This window comes from Bos taurus, chromosome 2 (assembly GCF_002263795.3).
Source record: "Bos taurus isolate L1 Dominette 01449 registration number 42190680 breed Hereford chromosome 2, ARS-UCD2.0, whole genome shotgun sequence".
Taxonomy (NCBI): Eukaryota; Metazoa; Chordata; class Mammalia; order Artiodactyla; family Bovidae; genus Bos; species Bos taurus.
The window spans coordinates 39,651,083-39,672,890 of record NC_037329.1 but is presented as its reverse complement, the minus strand read 5'-3'; the positions used below and the strand labels follow the sequence as shown (position 1 = coordinate 39,672,890).

General features: G+C 37.7%; 1 protein-coding gene across 7 annotated transcripts in view; it reads left to right on the top strand.

Moving 5' to 3' along the window:
- The window catches only part of GPD2 (glycerol-3-phosphate dehydrogenase 2), a 236,497-nt gene extending 215,936 nt beyond the window's left edge, over positions 1 to 20,561 (top strand). For 5 of the 7 annotated variants that reach the window (XM_059892151.1, XM_059892154.1, XM_059892145.1 and 2 more), the window contains 8 exons: positions 4,813 to 4,947; positions 5,203 to 5,378; positions 5,942 to 6,073; positions 7,136 to 7,294; positions 13,441 to 13,553; positions 13,647 to 13,725; positions 13,915 to 14,013; positions 16,900 to 20,561. In XM_059892151.1, coding sequence (XP_059748134.1) covers positions 4,813 to 4,947; positions 5,203 to 5,378; positions 5,942 to 6,073; positions 7,136 to 7,294; positions 13,441 to 13,553; positions 13,647 to 13,725; positions 13,915 to 14,013; positions 16,900 to 17,025 — 1,019 coding nt within the window. In that variant the 3' untranslated portion in view covers positions 17,026 to 20,561. 7 annotated transcript variants of the gene reach the window in all.
- Positions 20,562 to 21,808: the final 1,247 nt, after the last annotated feature.

Genomic DNA, 21,808 nt, shown 5'->3' with positions numbered 1-21,808 from the left:
TAATCAGGAGGATGCAGTGGTGAACCAAGCTGTGACTTAAAGGGGTGGAGGGGGACAGAAGATCTGCAGAGTGCTTTATCCGTGGAGTTTTTCTGGAGTGCTTCTCTAAGCAGCTTCTCTAGTTGTACACAGGTTTTCACATATGCAATTAGTAGTGTTTATAGATTGCCTGTTATTCAATTAACAACGGAGCTGGCCGTATCAACTCACTGCAGACCTGCCTTTTCACTGCCAGAGATTGTACCAGGGTTATCAACTTACACAGGCTTGGATGTTTTCCAGCTGTTTAATTATAGTGTCACGCGCTTTGCTTTTTCTAGTTTCATTAGTTTATAAATGTAATATGGTATCTTATTTCTGTGATTAACACTTCATTTCCGCAGGTTAAACATGCTGGTAGAGAAGTATTGATTTCTGATGCTGTTTCCCCTGTGTTCGTTTAGATATTTTCACATGCTTTTTATTGATTTTTTTGAAAGTGGCAAACATGAGAAAGAGCACCCCAAAATGTATGGCTAAATAACTGATGTGAAGCAAAACAGCACATTTAGCTCTTAATTATCATTTCCTGTGGGCTGCCTTTTCTATTAACTTTTAAAACCAACGCTTCTCTTGCCAAGTTTTTAAGAATAAAAATACTAATTATAATTGGAAACAATTATACAGCACTTAGTCTTTTCAACCAGCTGTGAAAAATGTCTATTCAACTTTACTATTTATATTTTAGTCATTATATAATTTATACACTAAAACTTGAATGAGTTATTTACAATAAAAATAATATAATAAAAAGAATTCTTAACCATGGTGGTTAGGAGGACTATGTTATTTCCTCACTATCCTTCTGAAAATATTGACAAGAACCTTTATACACTCCAGAAGTACTCGCAATTGGCACTTAAAAATCAACTAGGTGCCATCTGGGTGAGCTACTGTCATAAGTGGTGTTTACCAAGAATTTTTTTTCATTTTTAATAGTAGTGTTGTTTCCTCTCATCTTGTTTTATTAAGTGCAAGTGTTAATCACTCAGTCATGTCCGACTCTTTGCGATACCATGGACTGTAGGTCTCCAGGCTCCTCTGTCCATGGAATTCTCCAGGCAAGAATACTGGAGTGGGTTGCCATTCCCTTCTCCAGGGGATCTTCGTGACCCAGGGATAGAACTTTGGTCTCCTGCATTGCAGGTGTATTCTTTACAGTCTGAGCCATCAGGGAAGCCCTGGTGCTTTTTATTTACTTTATTTATTAAAGTTTTCAGTTATTCTAAAAGAGGATATCCAGTTATTTAAATATGTAATCATTAGAAACCTAAAGTGTAGCATATTGGCTCAGAGGCCAAAATATTATTGCTTTTGATTTTGTAATGTCAGCTCTTGTTTGATATAAAAACTTCAGAGAATGTTCTAATATGTCATTTCATATATATTGATCAGTATTCATGACTTCTACTTGATACAGTATTTGAGGTACTGAGAAATACTAGAATTGATACTGCCAAAGACTTTCAACATGGTGAGAAAGATGCAACAGTAATGCCATCTTGCTTAGCTATCTCGACAGTATGAGGACCAGGAAAATCAAGGTGAATAGAATCTTTGAGTTCTGAAGCATACAAGCTAGAGTTGAGGTTTTTCCTCACGTATTATACCATGGTGAGTTCTTGACTACAGCCAAGATGATGTTCTTGGCTACAGCTGGAATGGTAGGGTCAATTTCTGGGTAAGAACTTGAGGGTAGGAGTTCTTACTTTAGTAAAAATATTTTCATTTATTTGAATTGATGAGATTAGTAGGAGAGAAGGATACTTTGAAATGTTAAGTATGGAGCATGCTGTGATAGTAAAGTATTTTGGAGAGAGTCACATTCTATTACAGCAGATTATATTCTCACTGTCAGATTTCACTGAATGGTTTCTCCATTGGAGACATGAGCAAGGTGGCCATGGGGGAGTTACCCAGTTTGAAAATTTACCAGGACAAGTCTGAGATGTACTACTTGACAGTTTTGTTCTAGAACTGCATTACGCAAAATTATAGCCTATATGTGTGAATATCATGTGCTTATTTAAATTTAAATTAGTTAAAATGAGAGAAAGTTTGAATTTCAGTTTCTCAGTTGCATGGACCACATTTCAAGTGCTTCATAAGCTCATGCAGCTGGTGGCTGTTGAATTAGACAGTGTAGGTACAAAACAGTTCCATCACTGCAGAAAAGTCTATGAAACAACTCTACGTAAGCTAAAGGTACTTACATAGACCGTTTAGAAGCAAATACTCAATTTATTAGAATCGTTGAATTGGTATTTTTTGTTGGTATAAAATAAAGAATGCAGTATCTTGTAAAAGAAGATCTCCAGATATAAGAAGTCTCAGGAGGTGATTGATTTCGTGATTGAGCAAAACCTTCAGTGCAGGACCCTTACTGCTTTTCACTCCCCCACCCTCCAGGTTGTTTGCCCCACAGTTGTTTCCCATTTTGTTACAATATGGCTGCAGAAGTTCCTAGCAGGATTGGAAGGTCCTCTGTGCTATCTGTCCACTGCTCATGAATCTTTTACCAAAGAGAACTTTAATTAGAGTGTAACAGTGTGCAAGGTTTCCATTGTGGGTGAGTAAGTAATAAAGAGAGAAACCTGTTAGTTCAGTTTGCTGCTGTCTTTTCTACAAGAAGTTAGAATTCATGTTTCACGTGTTTAGCTATGCTGTTCCCTGTGGTCCTAGATTATACCCACAGCCCTGACTGGTCACTACTTAATTTAGATGGTAGAGAGGTAAAAAGTGCTTTATTCTTCGTCACATCCCCCCACCCCCTGCAAAACGGCATTTTGAATAATCCATACAAGTCATTAAATCTCAAGGTTGGGAGAAAACTGATAGACAGTAGATCCCCTGATCCAACCACGCTCTAATGTAATAATATAACAATGCTTTAGGCCATAAAACCTGATTCTTACTTTAAATGTGATCTAAAATTTGATTATCCTAAGTGTATCTTTTTAAGTAAATTTTATCTCAGTATTCATCTAATTCTCAGACTAAAAAACTGAATGCTAAGATATCAAGCAAAATAAGTTAAGGTTCTTGACCTGTTATGAAGTCTTCCTGATAATGTTTTCTCTTCCTTTTTTTGAGTATCAATTTCAAAAATAAGGATTAAAAATCATATCAGTATATATTGTGCTTCATTTAGTTTTCCTCCCTGAATGAAAAACTCAAATGTTTTAGGTTGGTCTTTTTGTTTCAGATAGTACAGATTCATAGATGTGTTTTTCTGCCTGTTATACCAGAAAAGGTAAAGCATTTGTCACAAGGATTATTTGGATGTGCTTTAAATTTACTTTAGAAAGTTTAGTTTTCTACCAAATAATTTTAAGATCAGTCAGAAGGCTGTGAGAATTGAAACCAAATTCCTGATCAGTGTGGCTGCCTAAGGAATTTCAGAGACACACTTTGAGACTTTGCAGTGACCACAATGACGTTCTAAGTGGTTGGCTAAGTTTTATTTTTGACTCAGAGAGCAGTTTGAACCCTAATGGAAAATAGTGGTAATTTCCTAGTTAAGCTTTTTGTAAAGATTAAAATATTGCATGATTTGTGTTGCGGTTTTACAAGACTTTTGTGGAATTGTGTGGAGTGAGAATTAACCCCCATTCCATGGAAACCATCAGGATTAAATCTGTTGAAGAAGATCCCCCCTAAGGGAGCAAATCTAGGGATGGTATCCCAGCATCAAGATGCCCTCATGGTCAGCAGTTAACAAGACTGGAAGCCTTAGGTTTTCCTCACTAGCGTATGAGTTTTATTCTCCCTTTGTTTAGATTCAGTGTTGGAATATGGGTTTGATTAAACACCCCTGTAGAGATGTATGGGTACCTCTTTCTTTCAGATTGTAGTCATATTATGAATGTGGCCCTTAACGAGCTATGCCAAAATATGTCGGATTACCTTAGCCTTAGATGAAGTTATCTTTACCAGACATCTATCTTTCGTTTGAGATCAAGATGGAGAGATTGTCTGTCATCCAGTATAACTTTTTAGGGTCTTTTCCCTGTACTTGGTTATGTGCTCTTTTTTTGGACTGGTCTAATATTTAGTCATTTCAAAGTCTTTGTGATTCTTTACACAAGAATTTGCTAGATATATATTTAAATATTTTTCAAAGTCTGCTTTGTCTAAATATATAGAAGGTTCACTATATAAGAACACACAATTCAGATGTGAATGGGATCTGAAATCCAGATTGCCCTCTTCTCCTAATAAGTATTTTTGTCTTTTCTGGGAAGAGATAGCAGGATACATTCTTGGAGGAGATATGACAACTCATAAGTCTTTTGGTTTGCTTGGTTGGTTTTTGTGTCTGCTTTACTGTTGTTGTTCTTTGTAACTACTGCAGATTGTCCCAGCTGAGGGCTGCTAACATTTATTTTGTTTCCTTTTTGAGAACCCATATCAGTGATTTTTCCAGATTTTTGCTTTTTTTTCACCTCCTTTACCATTTTTCTGGCTGCTCTGCACAGCATGCAGGATCTTAGTTCCCCTACCAGAGATCAAACCCATGCCCCTTGCAATGGAGTCACGGACCTAAGCCCTGGACCTAACCAAGGGCCTAACCACCGAACTGCCGGGGATGTCACCATCCCCATTGTAACTTACCACTCATCTAGCTCTTATATTTAAGGGCTTTTCCTCCCTTTTAAAGTACATATTATGTGTTCCTTTTACTGAACTATTTTCTGTTTATTAATTATTTCATGGTTTTGTTGAGGTGTCTTTGAATCATCCTTTTTAACTCTTGGCATTGATCCTTCCCAGTGAGAAGAGGGGATGTCCTGGCTGCGTGGAGCGGTATTCGCCCCCTTGTGACAGATCCCAAGTCTGCAGACACGAAGTCCATCTCCCGAAACCATGTCGTGGACATCAGCGAGAGTGGCCTTATCACCATAGCAGGTACAGGATGCTACCTTGTTGTTGGATGTGCTTTGGATAGCAACTTGAGTTAAATTCTCACATCAAAATCTCATTTAATGCTAATGAACAGGTTTTGTTGTTTTTTTTTTAATGATTCTGAGTAACATCTTACCGATGGCTTCACCACATTTGTTATAAACAACAGGTGAATTTTCTTATTAATAAGTTGAGAAAGGGTTAACTGTAAGAAAAATGGGTAGTAACCTGATGAATGACTTATCAATGTATTTTTAGGTGGAAAGTGGACAACCTATCGATCTATGGCAGAAGATACCATAAATGCCGCAGTCAAGGCACACAATTTGAAAGCAGGACCAAGTAGAACAGTTGGGCTTTTCCTTCAGGGGGGCAAAGACTGGAGCCCCACACTCTACATCAGGCTCGTCCAGGACTATGGACTTGAAAGTGAGGTGGGTGTGCGTTGCCACATCATCTTCCTCTTGACTTAATCTCACTGTTGCCAGTAACAGGATCGGCAACCACGGGGCCTCCATGACTCCGAGTTTCCTATAGCTCAGTTTGCTTCTGACAGTGTACTGTGGGAGTGAACTAATGGGAAAAAATATTTTGCTCTAGTTGCTAAAAAAGCAATGCATGTTTTGGTTTCTGTTTTAGAATCTAGGGTTTGTATGGCTTGTTCCTAGCAGACAGGACCTCCCGAATTCTTTCTCTCTTGAGCATAAGGAAGGCTGTTCTTCGGAAGTGATATCAGGAGCACAGTGAAGCTGAAGCTTCATCAGTCACTGGTACAGTGATACATGTGTAGTAGACTTTGTGCTGGCCTAAGCATTCGGAGCCTATGTGGTTTCCTCCCACGAAATCAAAATCAAATGCTCTCCTAGGATTATTAGTTACAGGCTGTTAAAAAAAAAAAAAGAAAACCTGACGAGATAAGCAGGTACAGTTTTTTGCTTTGTATCCAGAAGCTATTGATACTTCAAAGGACCTGCCTGATGCAGTTTCATTTCTTTAGGTGGCCCAGCATCTTGCCGCCACCTATGGTGATAAGGCTTTTGAGGTGGCCAAGATGGCAAGTGTGACGGGAAAGCGGTGGCCCATTGTTGGGGTGCGTCTTGTGTCGGAATTTCCATACATTGAAGCAGAGGTATGTGAACGGCCCTGTGGAAGTTTCCCATCTGCCCTGGGATACTTTTCATCTGTTCACTCTTCGTCCTCTTAAGAAATTATACATAGCTAAGTTTTAATGCAGAAATATCAGCTATAAGCTGGAGCAAAATGTCTGCCCAGCATATTTGTAAATTGTAAACAAATATGTAAATTGTTTCATTTACATAATTTTAATTTCATCTCTGAAGTTATATTGATAGTGATAACAATAATCACAGAAAATATGGATTTCTTTCTGCTCCACAGAGCTATCCCAAGTCTTACTGACTCAGTAGTTTGCCCCTTTTGAGAGTTTGGAGCTCCTCAAGTTTGTACCACTTACGTTCTGCCTGATGACTTTTTTTTTTTTTGACATGAACCATTTTTCAAGTCTTTATTGAATTTGTCAGTGTTGCTTCTGTTTTATGTTTCGGTTTTGTGGCCACGAGGCATTTGGTATCTTAACTCCCTGACCAGGGATCAAACCCACACCCTCTGCATTGGAAGGCAGAGTCTTAACCGGTGGACTGCCAGGAAAGTCCCTGATGATATGTCTTGACTTGACATTTATAATTCACTACATCTTAAACACGGGTGTCCAGTAAGCATTTTGTTGTTGATTGAATGCAAGACTTCTGTCATCTGATTACTCTCAGACATAAAACTGTAGACAGCCTTCAGAGATGAGACTGTAACTTTTTAATTTTAACTTTAAACTTGTTCTTTGCCTATTCAGCTATGTGTATTAACATCCTTGTCATAAACAAAAGAAGTGATTACTGTGGATGGTAACTGAGAAGTGATTCAGTTTACATGTTTGGGGCAGTTTCTATTCAAGGAGAAGACATTAACTCTTATCCAAATTGTTCCAATTTCCAAATCTCCTTTGGCAGGCAGAAAATGGAGAACTTGTGTGATGTCACTATTTGCTTCATGCCTGCTAGAGGGAACCAGAGTATATAAAGAAAAATGTCGTTGTACCTAAGCATGGATTTTAAGTGAAGCTTTATTTCCCTCCTTTTAAAAAAGGCTTAAATTAATCATTTTACTTCAAACCTAGGTGAAATACGGGATTAAGGAGTATGCTTGTACCGCTGTGGATATGATTTCACGTCGTACTCGCCTGGCCTTCCTAAATGTGCAGGCGGCAGAGGAGGCCCTACCTAGGATTGTTGAATTGATGGGCCGAGAATTGAATTGGGATGATTCTAAAAAAGAGGTATTATATAGAAGTCTCTAAAACCACATTTTCCATTGCAGACATGGAATGTCTTAATCTGTTAGGAGAGGCTAACAGTTATTTTCTCTTTTTTTGATTGGGGGGCAGTGGCTTTACAATGTTGTGTTAGTTTCTGCTGTACAACAAAGCGAATTGGCTCTGTGTATACATGTATCCCTTCCCTCTTGGATCTGCTCCCCAGCCCCCACCCCACCGCACCCCTCTAGGTCATCGCAGAGCACTGAGCTGAGCTCCCTGTGTGGTTCAGCAGGTTCCCACTGGCTATCTGTTTTACACATGGTAGTGTATATATGTCAAACCTAATCTTCCAATTTACCCTCCCCGTTACCCCTCTGCCCTCTCATGTCCATATATCTGTTCTGTACATCTGTGTCTTTTTTCCTGCCCAGCAAATAGGTTCAGAGGCTAGCATAGTTTTTGATGGTGACTTTATAATTCCTGCCAATTTCTGTGTGTATTTAATACTACTAGGCCTTAGGAAACTGGAAAGATATTCTTGTAACAAATATGTCATCATAACAAATTCTGGTAACAAATATCCTTGTAACCAAATATTCTTCTTGGTTGTTTTTGGAAAATCCCTTATAGAAAAATGTTCTAAAATTTGTGGTCATAATTCCTGAAAAAGTAAGATAATAACGATTGTGGGTAGAACCTTTTCTGGTTTTCATTGAAAACAGTCTTAGAATGTATTCTTCAGTGAAATTCACACTCCTGCAAGTTTGCCTTTGGTAGGAAATCGTTGTTTTATGGCCTGACCACAAATGCTTATTGATTTGTGTCATTTGAAACTTTATATCCAAATTTAAAAAAAGAAAGCCACTGATGCTCAGATGTCCACATATACAGCCCAGGGCCTCTTGTAATAAACAGATCGTCATGATTTTTAATTAAACCAAAGTTTCAGGCAGAGGCATTTTCTTGTATTTATTCAGAAACTATTCCCTGTGTTAATTGGTTTAGTTCCTTTCCCCTAGTCTTTCTTGAACCTATTCCATTTAGGCTCCTTCACGGCCACTTTGCTGTTAGTGGCTCTGGTCACACTTTCCAGTCTCCTCCACGTTGCTCCGTGTTCTTGGCTCTCGTCATCCTTTTAGTCAGCCAGTTAGTGGCCTTCCTATAGTTGATTCCTCCCTCTTTCCTATACACCACCTGTCTTAGTCTATTCAGGCTGCTCTGACAGGGTACCACAGACTGAATGGCTTACACAACATAAATGTATTTCTCACAGTTCTGGAGGCTGGAAATCTGAGATCGGGGTGCCAGGGTGAGATGGTTGGGTTCTGGTGAGAGCCTTCCTCCTGGCTTTCAGACAGGTACTTTCAGGAGGAGATGCAGATAGGGGGCACTGTCTGGTCTGTTCCGTTGAGTGTGCTAATCCCAACAAGGTTTATCTAAAATTAGTTACCTCCCCAGAGTCCCATTTCCAAATCCTGTCATACTGCAGGTTAGGCTGTCAGCATATGGATTTGGGGGATACAGCTCAGTCCATGTAGTGTATCCCAGGTGGCACTAGTGGCAAAGAATCCTCCTGCCGACGTAGGCGATGCAAGAGACCCGGGTTTTATCACTGGGTTGGAAAGACCCCCTGGAGAAGGAAATGCAACCCACTCCAGTATTCTTGCCTGGAGAATTCCATGGGCAGAGGAGCCGGGTGGGCTACAGTCCATGAGGTTGCAAAGAGTCAGACATGACTGAGCGACTCACACTTAGACTGTTAGAATCAGTCTTCAGGGGTGAAGCCATAGCCCTACATTTAAAATGTTCTCCGTCGGTCATTTTCATGCCACATATGTAGTGTACTGATGGTAGAAATCACTGAAAAGAACTCCTTAATCCTGGTCACAGTGCTGTCAGGCATAACCTTTACCCTCATTTTATTGATGAGAAACAGACTCAGGGAGTAAGTCTTGGTGAGAGTTCATACAACCAGTAGATTGTGGAACTGGGATTGAAGCCAGGTGTCCAGATCCTGGACGCCCTTTTCCCACCCAGCCCTGTTGCCTCTGCATTGGCGGGACTGGTTTATATAGCTCTTCTGGTTTTGAGTTTGGGTTTGGCCAGTTTTAAAGCTATATAGTGAGGCAGCACCAGAGTGAAACTTATTCCTGTGCTACTGCCAATCATTTCTACCATGTAGAAGGACTGGGGATAATGTGTTCCTGTAAAAATTATGGTTGGAGTGATTTGAATATGCAGGAAGGTGCTTTGTGCCAGGAATGCAGGCTGTAGGAGGTAGGAAGAAGGAAGAAAACTCTGTGAACTGGCTGTGTTCAGCTCTCCCGAGGAAACTAGATTTACATGGGTTTAGGTTTTATGAGCAGATTTATGTACTCAGAAATATTCTCCCAACCCCCTAAACAAACAAAATAACAGAAATAAGAGACCTGAAGTTATTGCTCAGTATCTGAGATATAGGAGTATTCATGAGAACAGTAGATAGTCTAGAGAGAACAAAGGAGAGGGGAGAAAGAATTAAAGGTTACCGGACTGCTAAGAAAAGGTTAAAAGCACTGGGATTATGTAACCTGCAAAAGTGAAAGAGGAGCAGGATGATAAATAACTCTTTGTAGATGAATTGTGGTTGTTTTTACCAGTCAATACTTAACTGAGTGACTTGTATCCTGAGCATTATACTAAATATTTAGGGGAATAATAAATAGCTCATAGTTTCAAGGATCTTCAGATTTAATCGAGTGGTTACAACACACACACACACACACACACACACAAACACACACACACACACACACACATATATACACCTCAGGAATGTGTGTGTATTTTCCAAAATTTATAAGATGATTTGGAGAACCGTTATTTAAGACCAAAGGCAGCCAACTTAGAACTGATTAAGGAGGAAGGCATTATCTAGGGGAGTTGGGGATTGATAGAGGAGGTGGTAAAGATATTTAGGAATGCAACACTGCCAAATTGTGTTTTACACAATTAAATATATATGTTAATATGTGTGTGTGCATGCTTAGTCATGTCTGACTCTGCGACCCCTTGGACTATAGCCTGCTAGGCTCCTCTGTGGGATTCTATGGGATTCTTCAGGCAAGAACACTGGAATGAGTTGCCATTTCCTCCTCCAGAGGATCTTCCAGACCCAGGGATCAAACTCTCATCTCCTGTGGCTCCTGCTTTGGCAAGCAGATTCTTTGCCACTTGAGCCACCTGGGAAGCTCTATGTAAAAACAATACATAATTATAAATAAATAATCAGTGTCTAAATTAATAACAGTGAAAAGATGACTATATGGTCAAAAGAGTTTGGGAAAATCTGAGTTAAGCAAATGAAACCATTTTCCCTAGTGCAGATAATTTGGTGCCTTTAAAGTGCTTATGTGCATTGTCAGTTTCCCAAAGGCAGCTTATTTGGGGACAGATCCAACTCTCACATGTTGGAAGGGCTGGTGGAAAGGGAAACTAGTATTGCTTTAGGATGTATTTTGGGAAATGCTGCAGTAATACTTGGTAATGTAGACTTTATAACCTGCAGAGAAAACATGCATTTCATTGAGAGACTTTAAAAAGAAGACCACTTAAGTAGATTGAGGGCATCTCCCAAAGGGAAATTATTTCAAAATTGATTCCAACAAGAAGAATAAAGAGGAAGCAAGTGAAGAAATGGAGTGACCATGGACAGAGCAAACTGATAAGCACCAAATATCAAACAGAGGGAAGATGGGTGCTCAGCAGCGGAAGAGTACCCAGGACAATCAGAATGTATATGAATAGTGTCAGCAACTGGCAAAAATCCTAAAAACATTAAAAGTAGCTTTTAAAACTAGAAAAGAGTACAAAGAAAGTCTAACCTAGATCCTTGCTCAGAGGTAGCTAGCACCAGATTTTTGATTGCCAGAGAAGTGAGGGAACCTTTCAACTCATAGTTTAATTCCAATTTATTTTTTCTTTTTCTCCTATTTGTCAAGGAGAATGATTTTCATTGTGAGAAAAGCAAAATAAATATTGATAAGAGGAAATAGGCATTTAAATAGGAGACTGCTCTAAATGCGTTTTTATGCCAACTCAGAAATTTTATATACCTCAGGGTACTCAGAGAATTTGCAGATGGGGTTTATTTAACTACTGTCGAGGTTTAAAATATTATGGCAAATAGGAACAGAATCAGAAGACAGAAGGTGGGCAAATGTAGTACCACATTCTTAAGTTGGCTGCTTGGGTCCTGAGTAACTAACAAAAGTGGAGAAATAAAGTTTATAACCTATAAGCCGGTGGTCTTGGCATTGGTCTTGGGCTGTTTTGTAGGTTATGGCATTTAAGTTTGTTTTATCAGTATTTAGCAAGAAGTAGTGATCTCTGGAAGGTAATAATTAATCACTTAGAAAAAATCACTTCAGATATAGCTTTTCAGGAAAAGCACATGATTGTTAGATTGAGGATATGTTATAGACATAATATATTTGGATTCCATAAAGCATTTTTTTTTCTGCGCTCTCCCCGCTCCCACCCCCCCGGCCTCCATAAAGCATTTTATGAAGCCCCCTGTGATGTCTTTTTAAAATGGTGGATTTGTAACTAGTCAAATGATCATCTTTGGTGTACTCGTAAGAAACTGGAGGAAGGGTGAATGCTTGGTGATAGATTGAAGCAATGGGTGAAATTGCAATTACATTAGGTATAATTTAATAGAGACAAATGGCAGACCTTGTATTAGGTAGAAAAACAACACCATCCATTCATGATAGATTTGACAAGACTTAACAGTAGCATATGCAAAAAAGAAATATATTTTTTGTTAACTGTAAATGCATAGCAGGTAACAGTGGATCATGGCTGCCCCCAAGTGCAATTACAATCTTAAGCTTCCTAAAGAAATCATATATCTAGACTAATGATGCTGATAGTTACTTCTTTCTAGGTACTTGCCAGATCTCTGTTGGAGTATTGTGTTGTGTTCTGACCATTTTATTACATGACAGACTAGCTGTGGTTTGGGAGAAATTATCCAGCATGGTGAAGGGTTTAAAATCATGTGTTATACAGGAGAGTAAAAAAACTCTTAAAAGGAAAGCTCTATTGGTTTGGTCAAAAAGCTTGTTTGGGTTTTACTGATACAGCTTAGGAAAAACCAGAATGAACTTTTTTGCCAACTCAATATTTGTTGTGCTGTGATACAGGAAAAAAATCTTTTGACTTAAAAAAAATTACTCTCAGAAAGTTTCACTAATCCCAAACAAATTGGTGGAATTGCAGTGTTCACAGCAATAGGTAGTATCAGTTGAGGCTGGGATCATTGAAAACAAGAAAAGTAACTATTCAATAGACTAGCATGGTTTTTTTTTTTTTTTTTTTTCCCCAAAGCTCTGTCATTTCCATCCAACTAGCAGCACCCAAGCATTGGAGAAGGAAATGGCAACCCACTCCAGTGTTCTTGCCTGGAGAATCCCAGGGACGGGGAGCCTGGTGGGCTGCTGTCTATGGGGTCGCACAGAGTCGGACACAACTGAAGTGACTTAGCAGCTTAGCAGCAGCATCCAAGTGACAAAATGTTAGAATTGGTTAACCCATGATGTCTGTCTTGATACAGCATGCCGCATTACAATAGTTATTTACTTTTAATTGCTCTTTGGTCACCAAACCACAAAGATTTGGTCCTGTAGATTTTGCTAGTCAATACTGTGGGGGAATATTCAGCAATAAAAACAAACAGTATTAAAGCATGCAACAACATGAATGACTCTCAGAATCGTTATGCTATGTGAAAGTAGTCAAACACCGAAGACTACATACTATATGAACCCTTTAACATGAAATTCTAGAGAAGACAAAACTCTGGTGACAAAATCAGATCAGTTGTGCCTAGGGGTAGAGGTCAAGGGAAGGAAGCAATTGGAATAGGAATGAGGAAGCTTTTTAGGGGATAGAAATGCTCTTTATCTTGTTCGTGGTAGCGTATAAACAGACTGTGTACCTAAAGTTGGTGAATTTTATTGAATAAAATTATACTTCAGTAAAACTAGAGGAAATAAAAAATTGTCCTGGCCAGAAAAATGAGGATGAACTTTCTGTTTAGAAAACCAAGTGGGAAAAAAGGAGAAAAAAAATCAATAATTCTTTCCATAAATCTTTGAACTTTGTGTGTGTCTGTGTTTTAGGAAGAACTTGAAACAGCCAGGAAGTTTCTATATTATGAAATGGGCTATAAATCTCGATCAGAACAGTTAACAGATCGCTCTGAAATTAGCCTACTGCCTTCAGACATTGACAGGTACTTCTAATAAGATTCTGTCTCCCCCTCTCTCTCTCTTTTTGTCTTCACTTACCTAAGTATATTTTTCCATTATTTAACATTGTGTTCCAGGTACAAGAAGAGATTTCATAAATTCGATGCAGACCAGAAAGGCTTTATTACCATTGTTGATGTTCAACGTGTATTAGAGGTATTTTTTATGGTTCAGTATCTTTGATAGCAGAGGAATGTAAAGATTTTCCTAGATAATTTTTTTCTCATCTAGTGCTATCTATAAATACTATTTCTCTCTGAATTTTTGAAAGGCTAGTAATGTTAATAAAAGGAAATACATAATTTTTAGTGAAACTTCATTATTTTGTGCTTTCCTTTTACTTAGAGTATCGGCGTCCAAATGGATGAAAATACGCTACATGAAATTCTGAATGAAGTAGATTTGAATAAAAATGGACAGGTTGAACTCAATGAATTTTTGCAGGTGAGTTGTGGTGAAAGGAAACAAGTGTATTTTGCTTTTTATCTATTCATCATCAATAGATACTCAGGAATGGATTTCAAAGTCAGTACAGTTGTCACCTCATTCTGAAAAAGAAGAAAGCTTGAAGCCAGCGAAGGTTGATATGTCTTAAAGGATATGACTTTGCATGGTGTGTGTTCTTTTGCTTTTTATAAGATACATTATGTTGTATTGGGCAATTTAGATTAAATCTAGGTTAATTATGGCTTAAAGGGATAAATCAGAAATGTGCTTTATAAAGAAATATGCTGTGGGAGACCACTGCTGGACACTTCTTTACTTCTAAAGTACAAAGTTTATTTTTAATAGAGGAAGTTTAAAGAAATCAAAGTTGTGTTCATTTGAGAATCATATTCACTTGAGAACCCAAAATGAAATGGTTATATTCTTATGTTACAACAAACCTGAAAAGCAAGAGAAAGGAAAGCTATATTCTAGGGTCAAGACCATGTAATCCAAGCATCTTTATTTCTAATTTTCCACTTATTCAAGGTTCAGTTGTTTAATAATAACCGGGAAGAAAGTAAATGTTGTTACTTCAAAATGGAATGCTACACATGAATCCTTAAAAGTTCCTTAAAAGAAGGAAACTCAACCACCTCATACGTTATTTGTAACTGTCCATAGAACTCTGCTCTTACGAAGAATGTATTGGTTTCCAGACAGGCCAGGTTTTTTCTGTAGTGCTTCTTGGGCAGGTATTTCAAATGAATGCCAGGTCTTGCTTGCACCATGGCAATGATGAATGCTGAACATGAAATAAATTAATGCTGGGGATTTTGGTCAATGTCAGCCCTTTCTTCACTGTGTCAAGTTAAACAAACAAGATCAAGGCAAAGGAAATGGTAATTGTCTCTCTGGAGATGAGCAGCAGATAAGAGCATTGTTGAATCTAAATGCAGAAAATTTTCACGGGTTGTGTCCAGCATTACAAAAAAGAATGTTACTTCTTTAGCTTACTGTTTAACTAGGTGGACATTTGAAATTGAGTTTAAAATGTATGCTTGGAAATTAGAAACCATTTCATACATTTTTTGTCTGGTTGTTTTCCTTGAGAAATTTGTCTGTCTCAGGATTTTAGAAAACTTTTCCTCAAATAAATAGCTAATGCTTCATTTCATTTAGGTTGTAAATAGACAGCAGCATTTAGGGTTCAAAGACCTGAGGTCTTAGAAACAATAAGAGTCTAATGTTATGGATATGGATTTTGGGTGTTAAGTAATTTTCTTGAGTGCAGTAGAGCTAAACGCATAGAAAATAATTTAAACCACTTGCAAGTTTTCTTATAGTCTTTTTAATGATTATTTCTTGTCCAATTCTAAGTGAAGGGACTAGTGATGCTTTACTAAGTGCTACATGGTATCATTTTCAACTTAAAAATGCTGATTATATTTCTTATGAAATATATTCACACCCAAATGTTATTTTTTCTCGTAATATGGTTTTAAGATATATGTAATGTTTGAAGAAAACTTTGATTTGTTAAAAGTTGATACATCACACAACCTTTATGGATAAAGGAAAAAAAAAAAAAACTCCAGCTCTCTCAGTTCTGTTAGTGCTGATAAACTTTGAAGGTATTCATTGAATCAGACAAAACAGCAAACAAGACATTGCTGTCTTTAGATGTCCACATTCTTTGTTATACCATTCATAGATGGAGAGTATCTTTTCAGGGTTTTGTTTCATTTTTATTAAAATAGTTTCCCTTTCTGAAGATTAAGAGTCCGTGTGTATCCCATTAGACAGTTTTGAATATAGATATTTTAAAATAATCCTCATGGAAGATCTCTGTAGATTCTGCATCATTATATGACTTTATTTTTAGGTTTGGACTCTAATGACTTCTGCATGTAGGAGTCCATCTCTAATAAACAGTAGCTTGTGAAACAGCTTTTAATAAGGTCATGAAATTCTGATCCAGCCCCTTGGCGGATGCCTCTGACCCTTATTCAGAGTCATTTTTAAGAAATGTATCTCTTTAGACTAGAACTATAACCCTAAAAATATTTTGAAGATTTACATATATATATACACACACACACACACACACACACACACACACACACATACTCCTGATGAATGACTAAATCGGTTCTTTAAAAAATAGATAAAAAATATTGAAGAAGTGAGATCAAGAAAAGCAAATAGTTAAAACCACATCAACTTGAAAAGGAAAAAAAACAATCCCCACGCTCATAATTGCACAGTGCCTTCCAGATTAAAGGCCTTTGCCCGCCGACTGCATGTAATTTCAAGACTAATTCTGATTTTATCCACTGGATAAAAATGAATTAGCTAAAATCTGGGCTGTGGAGTGCTTTTACTTCTTAAGGTAGATCTCTGGGTCCATTTTCAAGGACTTAAAAGTAAATGATTTTAAAAAGTCTTTAAGGAATTTGGATTTGGGGGACTTGAAGTTGTCAAGTACAATAACACTAAAAAAGAGTAGTTAAATATGTCATGGTTTGTCTTTGTTCAATCCCTGAGATTCCTTTTTGAGATTTTAAAATGGAATTAAAGATTCAATATTTGAGTTCCTCAAAAAAATGTATATGTGCTGAGCTCATTAAGGGGCAAAATGTAATGTATTCAATCTGCATTTTAAAGGCAGACTGATTTGCTAGATAGGTGTTAGTTTTTGCAGCCTTGGCAAAATACCTGCCCCTTTACCCCTTTTTGAAATGTTTGAAAATCATAGTTTCTTCTGTGAACTGTAGTACCTGCATGGTTTTGATGGGGGCACTTAATTATTCTCACCTGCTGCAAGGGTTACTATTAAAATGCTGTGAAGACCAGGAGTAAGCTGGTCCGCCTTTTGAATCTGTTACCTATTTTCTCTTTAAGCTGATGAGTGCTATTCAAAAAGGAAGGGTGTCTGGAAGCCGGCTCGCTATACTCATGAAAACTGCCGAAGAAAATCTCGATAGAAGAGTTCCCATCCCTGTGGACCGAAGTTGTGGAGGATTGTGAGTCTGAGCAGTGAATCCACAGCCGACAAACATAGGAACAACAAATCATCATGTAACAAACCAGAGAGGACCGACACCACTCCAAAACAGTAGACACGGATAGCTGCCTTGTTGTAACACTGGGAAACATTCCAAAGCTTTAGGATGTCGATGTAGACCCTTTATTGGTATTTGCCATTCAGTCTAGCTTCTTAAAAGTGTATTTTATCATCTTTTCTCATTTTCAGTGCACACTGATTTAATGTTTTGCTTTCATTTTGTGATCTGTTAGACTGGACATACTCCCTTTTTGTTTATTCATTTATTCTAAGTCAATTTGAGAGAATATTTTGGCAAAAATTGAAACGAGAAGCTGGAAGCATTTTGTGAGATGCACAAACCTCTGGACATTAAGCTTGTTGATAGTATTTGTTCTTAAAAGAAATGGAGTGGGACCTATTAAAACAATAGCATTTCTGGAAACCTCTCAGCCCCCTTCTTCCTCCAGCTTGTCTGCTTTCTTTATCCAGACTTTATGTCTAAGCATGACTGGTAAAACTGGAGAGGGAAAAAAAGTTTAGATCTGGTTATAAGAGCAAGTCTCAAAGAGAATCTCTGAAAGCTTCCAGAATCACAGGTACGAGATATAAGGATAGCATTGACATTTGCTGGGAGTTACCGTGATAGTTTCATCTCAGCAGTTCAATTTCCCCCCCAGTCACTGCTAGTTTTTCTTTTGACTATTACAGTTGCCAGGAAGATCCCTGCTTTTCTTATTTTAAAACCAGGATTTAAGTGGCAAGTTGGATACAGTGGGATGGGACTAGATTTCTCAAATTTTTACAGTTGTAATAAATTGAAGGATTAAAAAACCTGTGTTCATATAGCCACATATATAGCACAGTTTTCAATTCTCAAATCCTAGGAGTTGGAGCATGTGATACCATCGAACATGGCCTATTTTGCTTAGGTTACTGTATCAGTTGGAGGGAATATTTATAAACAGATAGTAAAAGAGAATAGAAATAGCCTATTAGTTAACTTTAATTATAATTATTTGTAAAAAGGCACACAATTACAATGTTCATGGTCATTTTAATTGCTTAAAGCCTTTCTCCTTCTGTACTAAATGGAAAAGTTCTCAACCAAAAAGAAAAAGAAAACCATACTCGACTCACACTCACACATGTCCACCATCACACACAGACACAGTCACAGAAAGACAAAACAAAAAGATCAATCTGCTCAGAATTTAGTAAATACATAATATACTGAATTTAAAGGGCCCATTTGGCATGCTTTTGTAATACTTTGGTGGCATTTTAGCCAGTTGTCTAAATTTGTCTTCTTCGTGCTTCCTCTTGTGAAGTTAACTACCTGCTTCTTTTGATTTTTAAGAGCACGTTGTGTATAAAATAGGAAACGTGACCCTTTTTTAATGTCAGGTTTTCATTGTGCAGACTTAATTTTTCAAACTGGTACATAAAACACTTTTGTGCTGTTATTTCTATATATGTCAACATTGTAGAATATCTTTATGTCTCATTCGAGTTGGGCATGAGCCTGTCTGTCATAATATACACACTGGAGGTTAGCTCACCTAAGCCCCCACCCTCACCTCGGAAACAGATAAGGTAGCACGGTAACTCATTTTGCTTTTAAAATGAAGTTTAGACTTGCCATTTCCTTAAGGAAAACCTAAAACAGAGCAAGTGAGGCTCCCAAGTATCACTGTGAACTTTTTCTTTTTAAGGTGTGATTTTTTTTTTTTTTTTTGCACTGGTTTCATTTCCTTTTTTTTTTTTTTTAAATAATAGACGCATGTGGTTTTGTAGTTTTGTTTTTCTATCAAGATAGTAATTTCACTGTTTAGAGCCCAGCGACCCTTAATAGAAGAGCTGTCCTTTAAAACATCAGAGATGATGTACCACAGTATTATACATTTGTGCTCTCTCTCTTTCTCTTCATTTCTAGTTAAATCAAGATAACGATGGCTTGTATCCCCCCTGAATCCATTACAGTAGGGATCGGGCTTATGACCTGAGTGGCCTGGGCAGAACTGTATTTGAAAAGAGGCCTTGTTTGTGCACGCTTTGCTTTGAGTGAAGTTCCTTTAAGGACAAAGAAAAGCACACTTTTCTTCCTTTGAGCGTATCTGCCTTTGCTTAAAACCTGCTAATTCTAAAACATACGCTCCTTCACCAATCCCAGAGTCTCGTCTTGGAAATGAGCTGGTTCCAAGTCTTTACTGTGAATAAAGCACCCCCGCATTTTGTATAAAGTTCTTAATTAAACCTGTGCAGCTTCTTTACCTGATTTCAGAAAAGGAGAGAAGAAATGGGGGGTGGGGTGTAAGTGTGATTCAAAATCTATTCCAAGCGCCAAAAGAATTTTTTTTCTTTTTTGTATAAATATGGTATTAGCTGATTCTGTTGGGCTGGGTGTGGGGTGTGTGGAAGACTGTCTTTTGTCATCAAGTGATTTGTTTAAAGAGCCTTTAATGGGATTCAGGTGAAGGTACCCCCATCTGTGGTGGAGAGCTGAATGCTCCCTTCAGTAGCCCTTCGCACAGTTATAACAAGAGTGGAAATGCCAGATTATTTGTTAAGCCAAGGTTGTCTGCCTCATTGCCGTCATGCTGTTTGCAATATTCTTGCTTTCAATCAGTTTAACTTTAGGATTTCCACTACTAAATGCATGCTCCCTATTCTGCTTTAGTTTCTAGCTTTGTATTGTCTTTTTTCAAAGTATGTAGTTTGCTCTTTTATACAACAACAAAATTTCATTCTTTTACTGAACTGTAAGAATGATCATTGATCTTATTTCCCTTTTTTATGTATTTGTAAAGATTTTTGGCATATGAATGTAATAACATTGAAGTCAGTGACACTAATACCTTGCACTGTTTTGCATTATGTCTACCCTTTATATGGGGTAAAAAAGCCCTACTGTGCTTTGAAAGAATATCAAGTATAAGCCCAGTTCTGGAGTCGATATACACACTGCATGTTTTCATATATGGCATTTTTTATGTATTGTGTTGGGTTATTGTTCTAGATTGGACTGTTAAATGCTATGTTTGAGGCTGGGTTGTCATTTTTATAACTGTCTTGGTGTTTTATCGCCATTATTTATTACTTTTGATATACAGAATGAGCTGCATGCATTTATAGAGCAATAAGAGGATGTATTTAATGTGCCTTGTTTTTAACTGAATAAGAACTGAAAGCATGAATCAATAAAGCTGATTAAAATGGTCCATTTACTGGCATGTTGATGTACCTTGAAGTCAGAGAAATAACTTTGATGACTTGTAGTTTAAAAAAAAGTTTGGAAATATTTTCACAAACTGTATTTTTAATTGCATTCACACATTAATACTTTTTGCTTGCAATTTTGTAATTTTATCTCAAAAGTAAATCCCTGCATAGACTGATGTAATTTTATGAGACTGCCAGATTTATTTGTATTAATTTGTTGCTGGAACCTTTAGGGCATGACTTCTGTATTTGTGCAATCCTATTCTAAAATTACATGCATCCTGTTAGGTCTGTTGAATTCTTTTTTTCCTTTCTTTTTTTTTCCTTTTGTCAACCAGAGCCTTTTAGCCTGAGCATTCCCAGGCACACTGATGAATTTTATCATAACCAAAATCAATAGAAATGAATGGGAAAGATTACATAATCCATTTTGATCATCTTACATGTCAAGTTAGTGTAGGGTTGCCAAGTGTTGATAAATGCTCTGACAGAAAAAATGCTATATATTTTCATTGTCAGTAAATCAGTAAAGCTGTTATCAGTTTTAACACAAATTTTATAATGCCTATGTTATTTTATAGGTTTTAATTTACACATGTATATGGAGCATTGTCTCCATTTGTGGTTTAGAAGCGCTGCCTCTTGGTTTTGCGTGCTCAAAGGCCTGTGTGAGCTTGAGGTTCTTTGAAATCATATAGAATAACACAGAGCACTAGTCCCCAGACAGACTTGGAACAATGAACTGTTTGTTCAAGGTCTGGAAAAAATATCTAAGAGCTCAAAACACTGTTTATTGATTTAGCTCATCACACTTCATAGCAGTTTAAAATTTGTCAACATAAAATTTGTCAAAATACATTACTCCTGGTTTTCAAAATGTGTAAATTTTGGGTAATCCAAGGAAGAGAGATAGATACTCACATCAATACTTTGCAATCTTGGTCAGTACTGCATTATCAGTCATGGCAGATTTCACCTGATGACAGTTGACTTAGGAAGGAAGCAGACAACAGAAATTTTCCATTGTTATGGCACCCTGGCAACTAGAGAAGTTCTGTATCAAGAGTCGGAGTCAATGAGCCTCCTGGGCCTGTGCCTTGTATTTTAGGCCTCTAATTAACTACCCTGCGTGTGAAACACATGCGCAGAAGAAAAGAGATACGCCAGCCACAATGACACCAAAGATAGTTCTGCAGGTCCTGTGGACCCTTGGCAAAAACCTTTGCACGTTGTTAGATACTTGATCCAGAACAGTAAGGTTTATTTGACCTAAACGAAATACCGCATTTGCAAAATGATTGAGGCTACCTTCATCCTCCGCCTGCGGCATCAAATTGTATTACTTAACATCCATTCCCTGTCTTCCCATGTATTCACACGGGGGTTGCTTGAATCCATGTAGATTTAGGTGCGTATCCTGTAGTCACAGATAACAGTCCATGTTTCAGTGGAAGAGACGGGAGGATTGAGTCTCACTTGGACAGTAGAACGTGGCACGTGATGCAGCTGGTTCCACCCACTTCTGAGCCTTTCAAGCCCACTGTG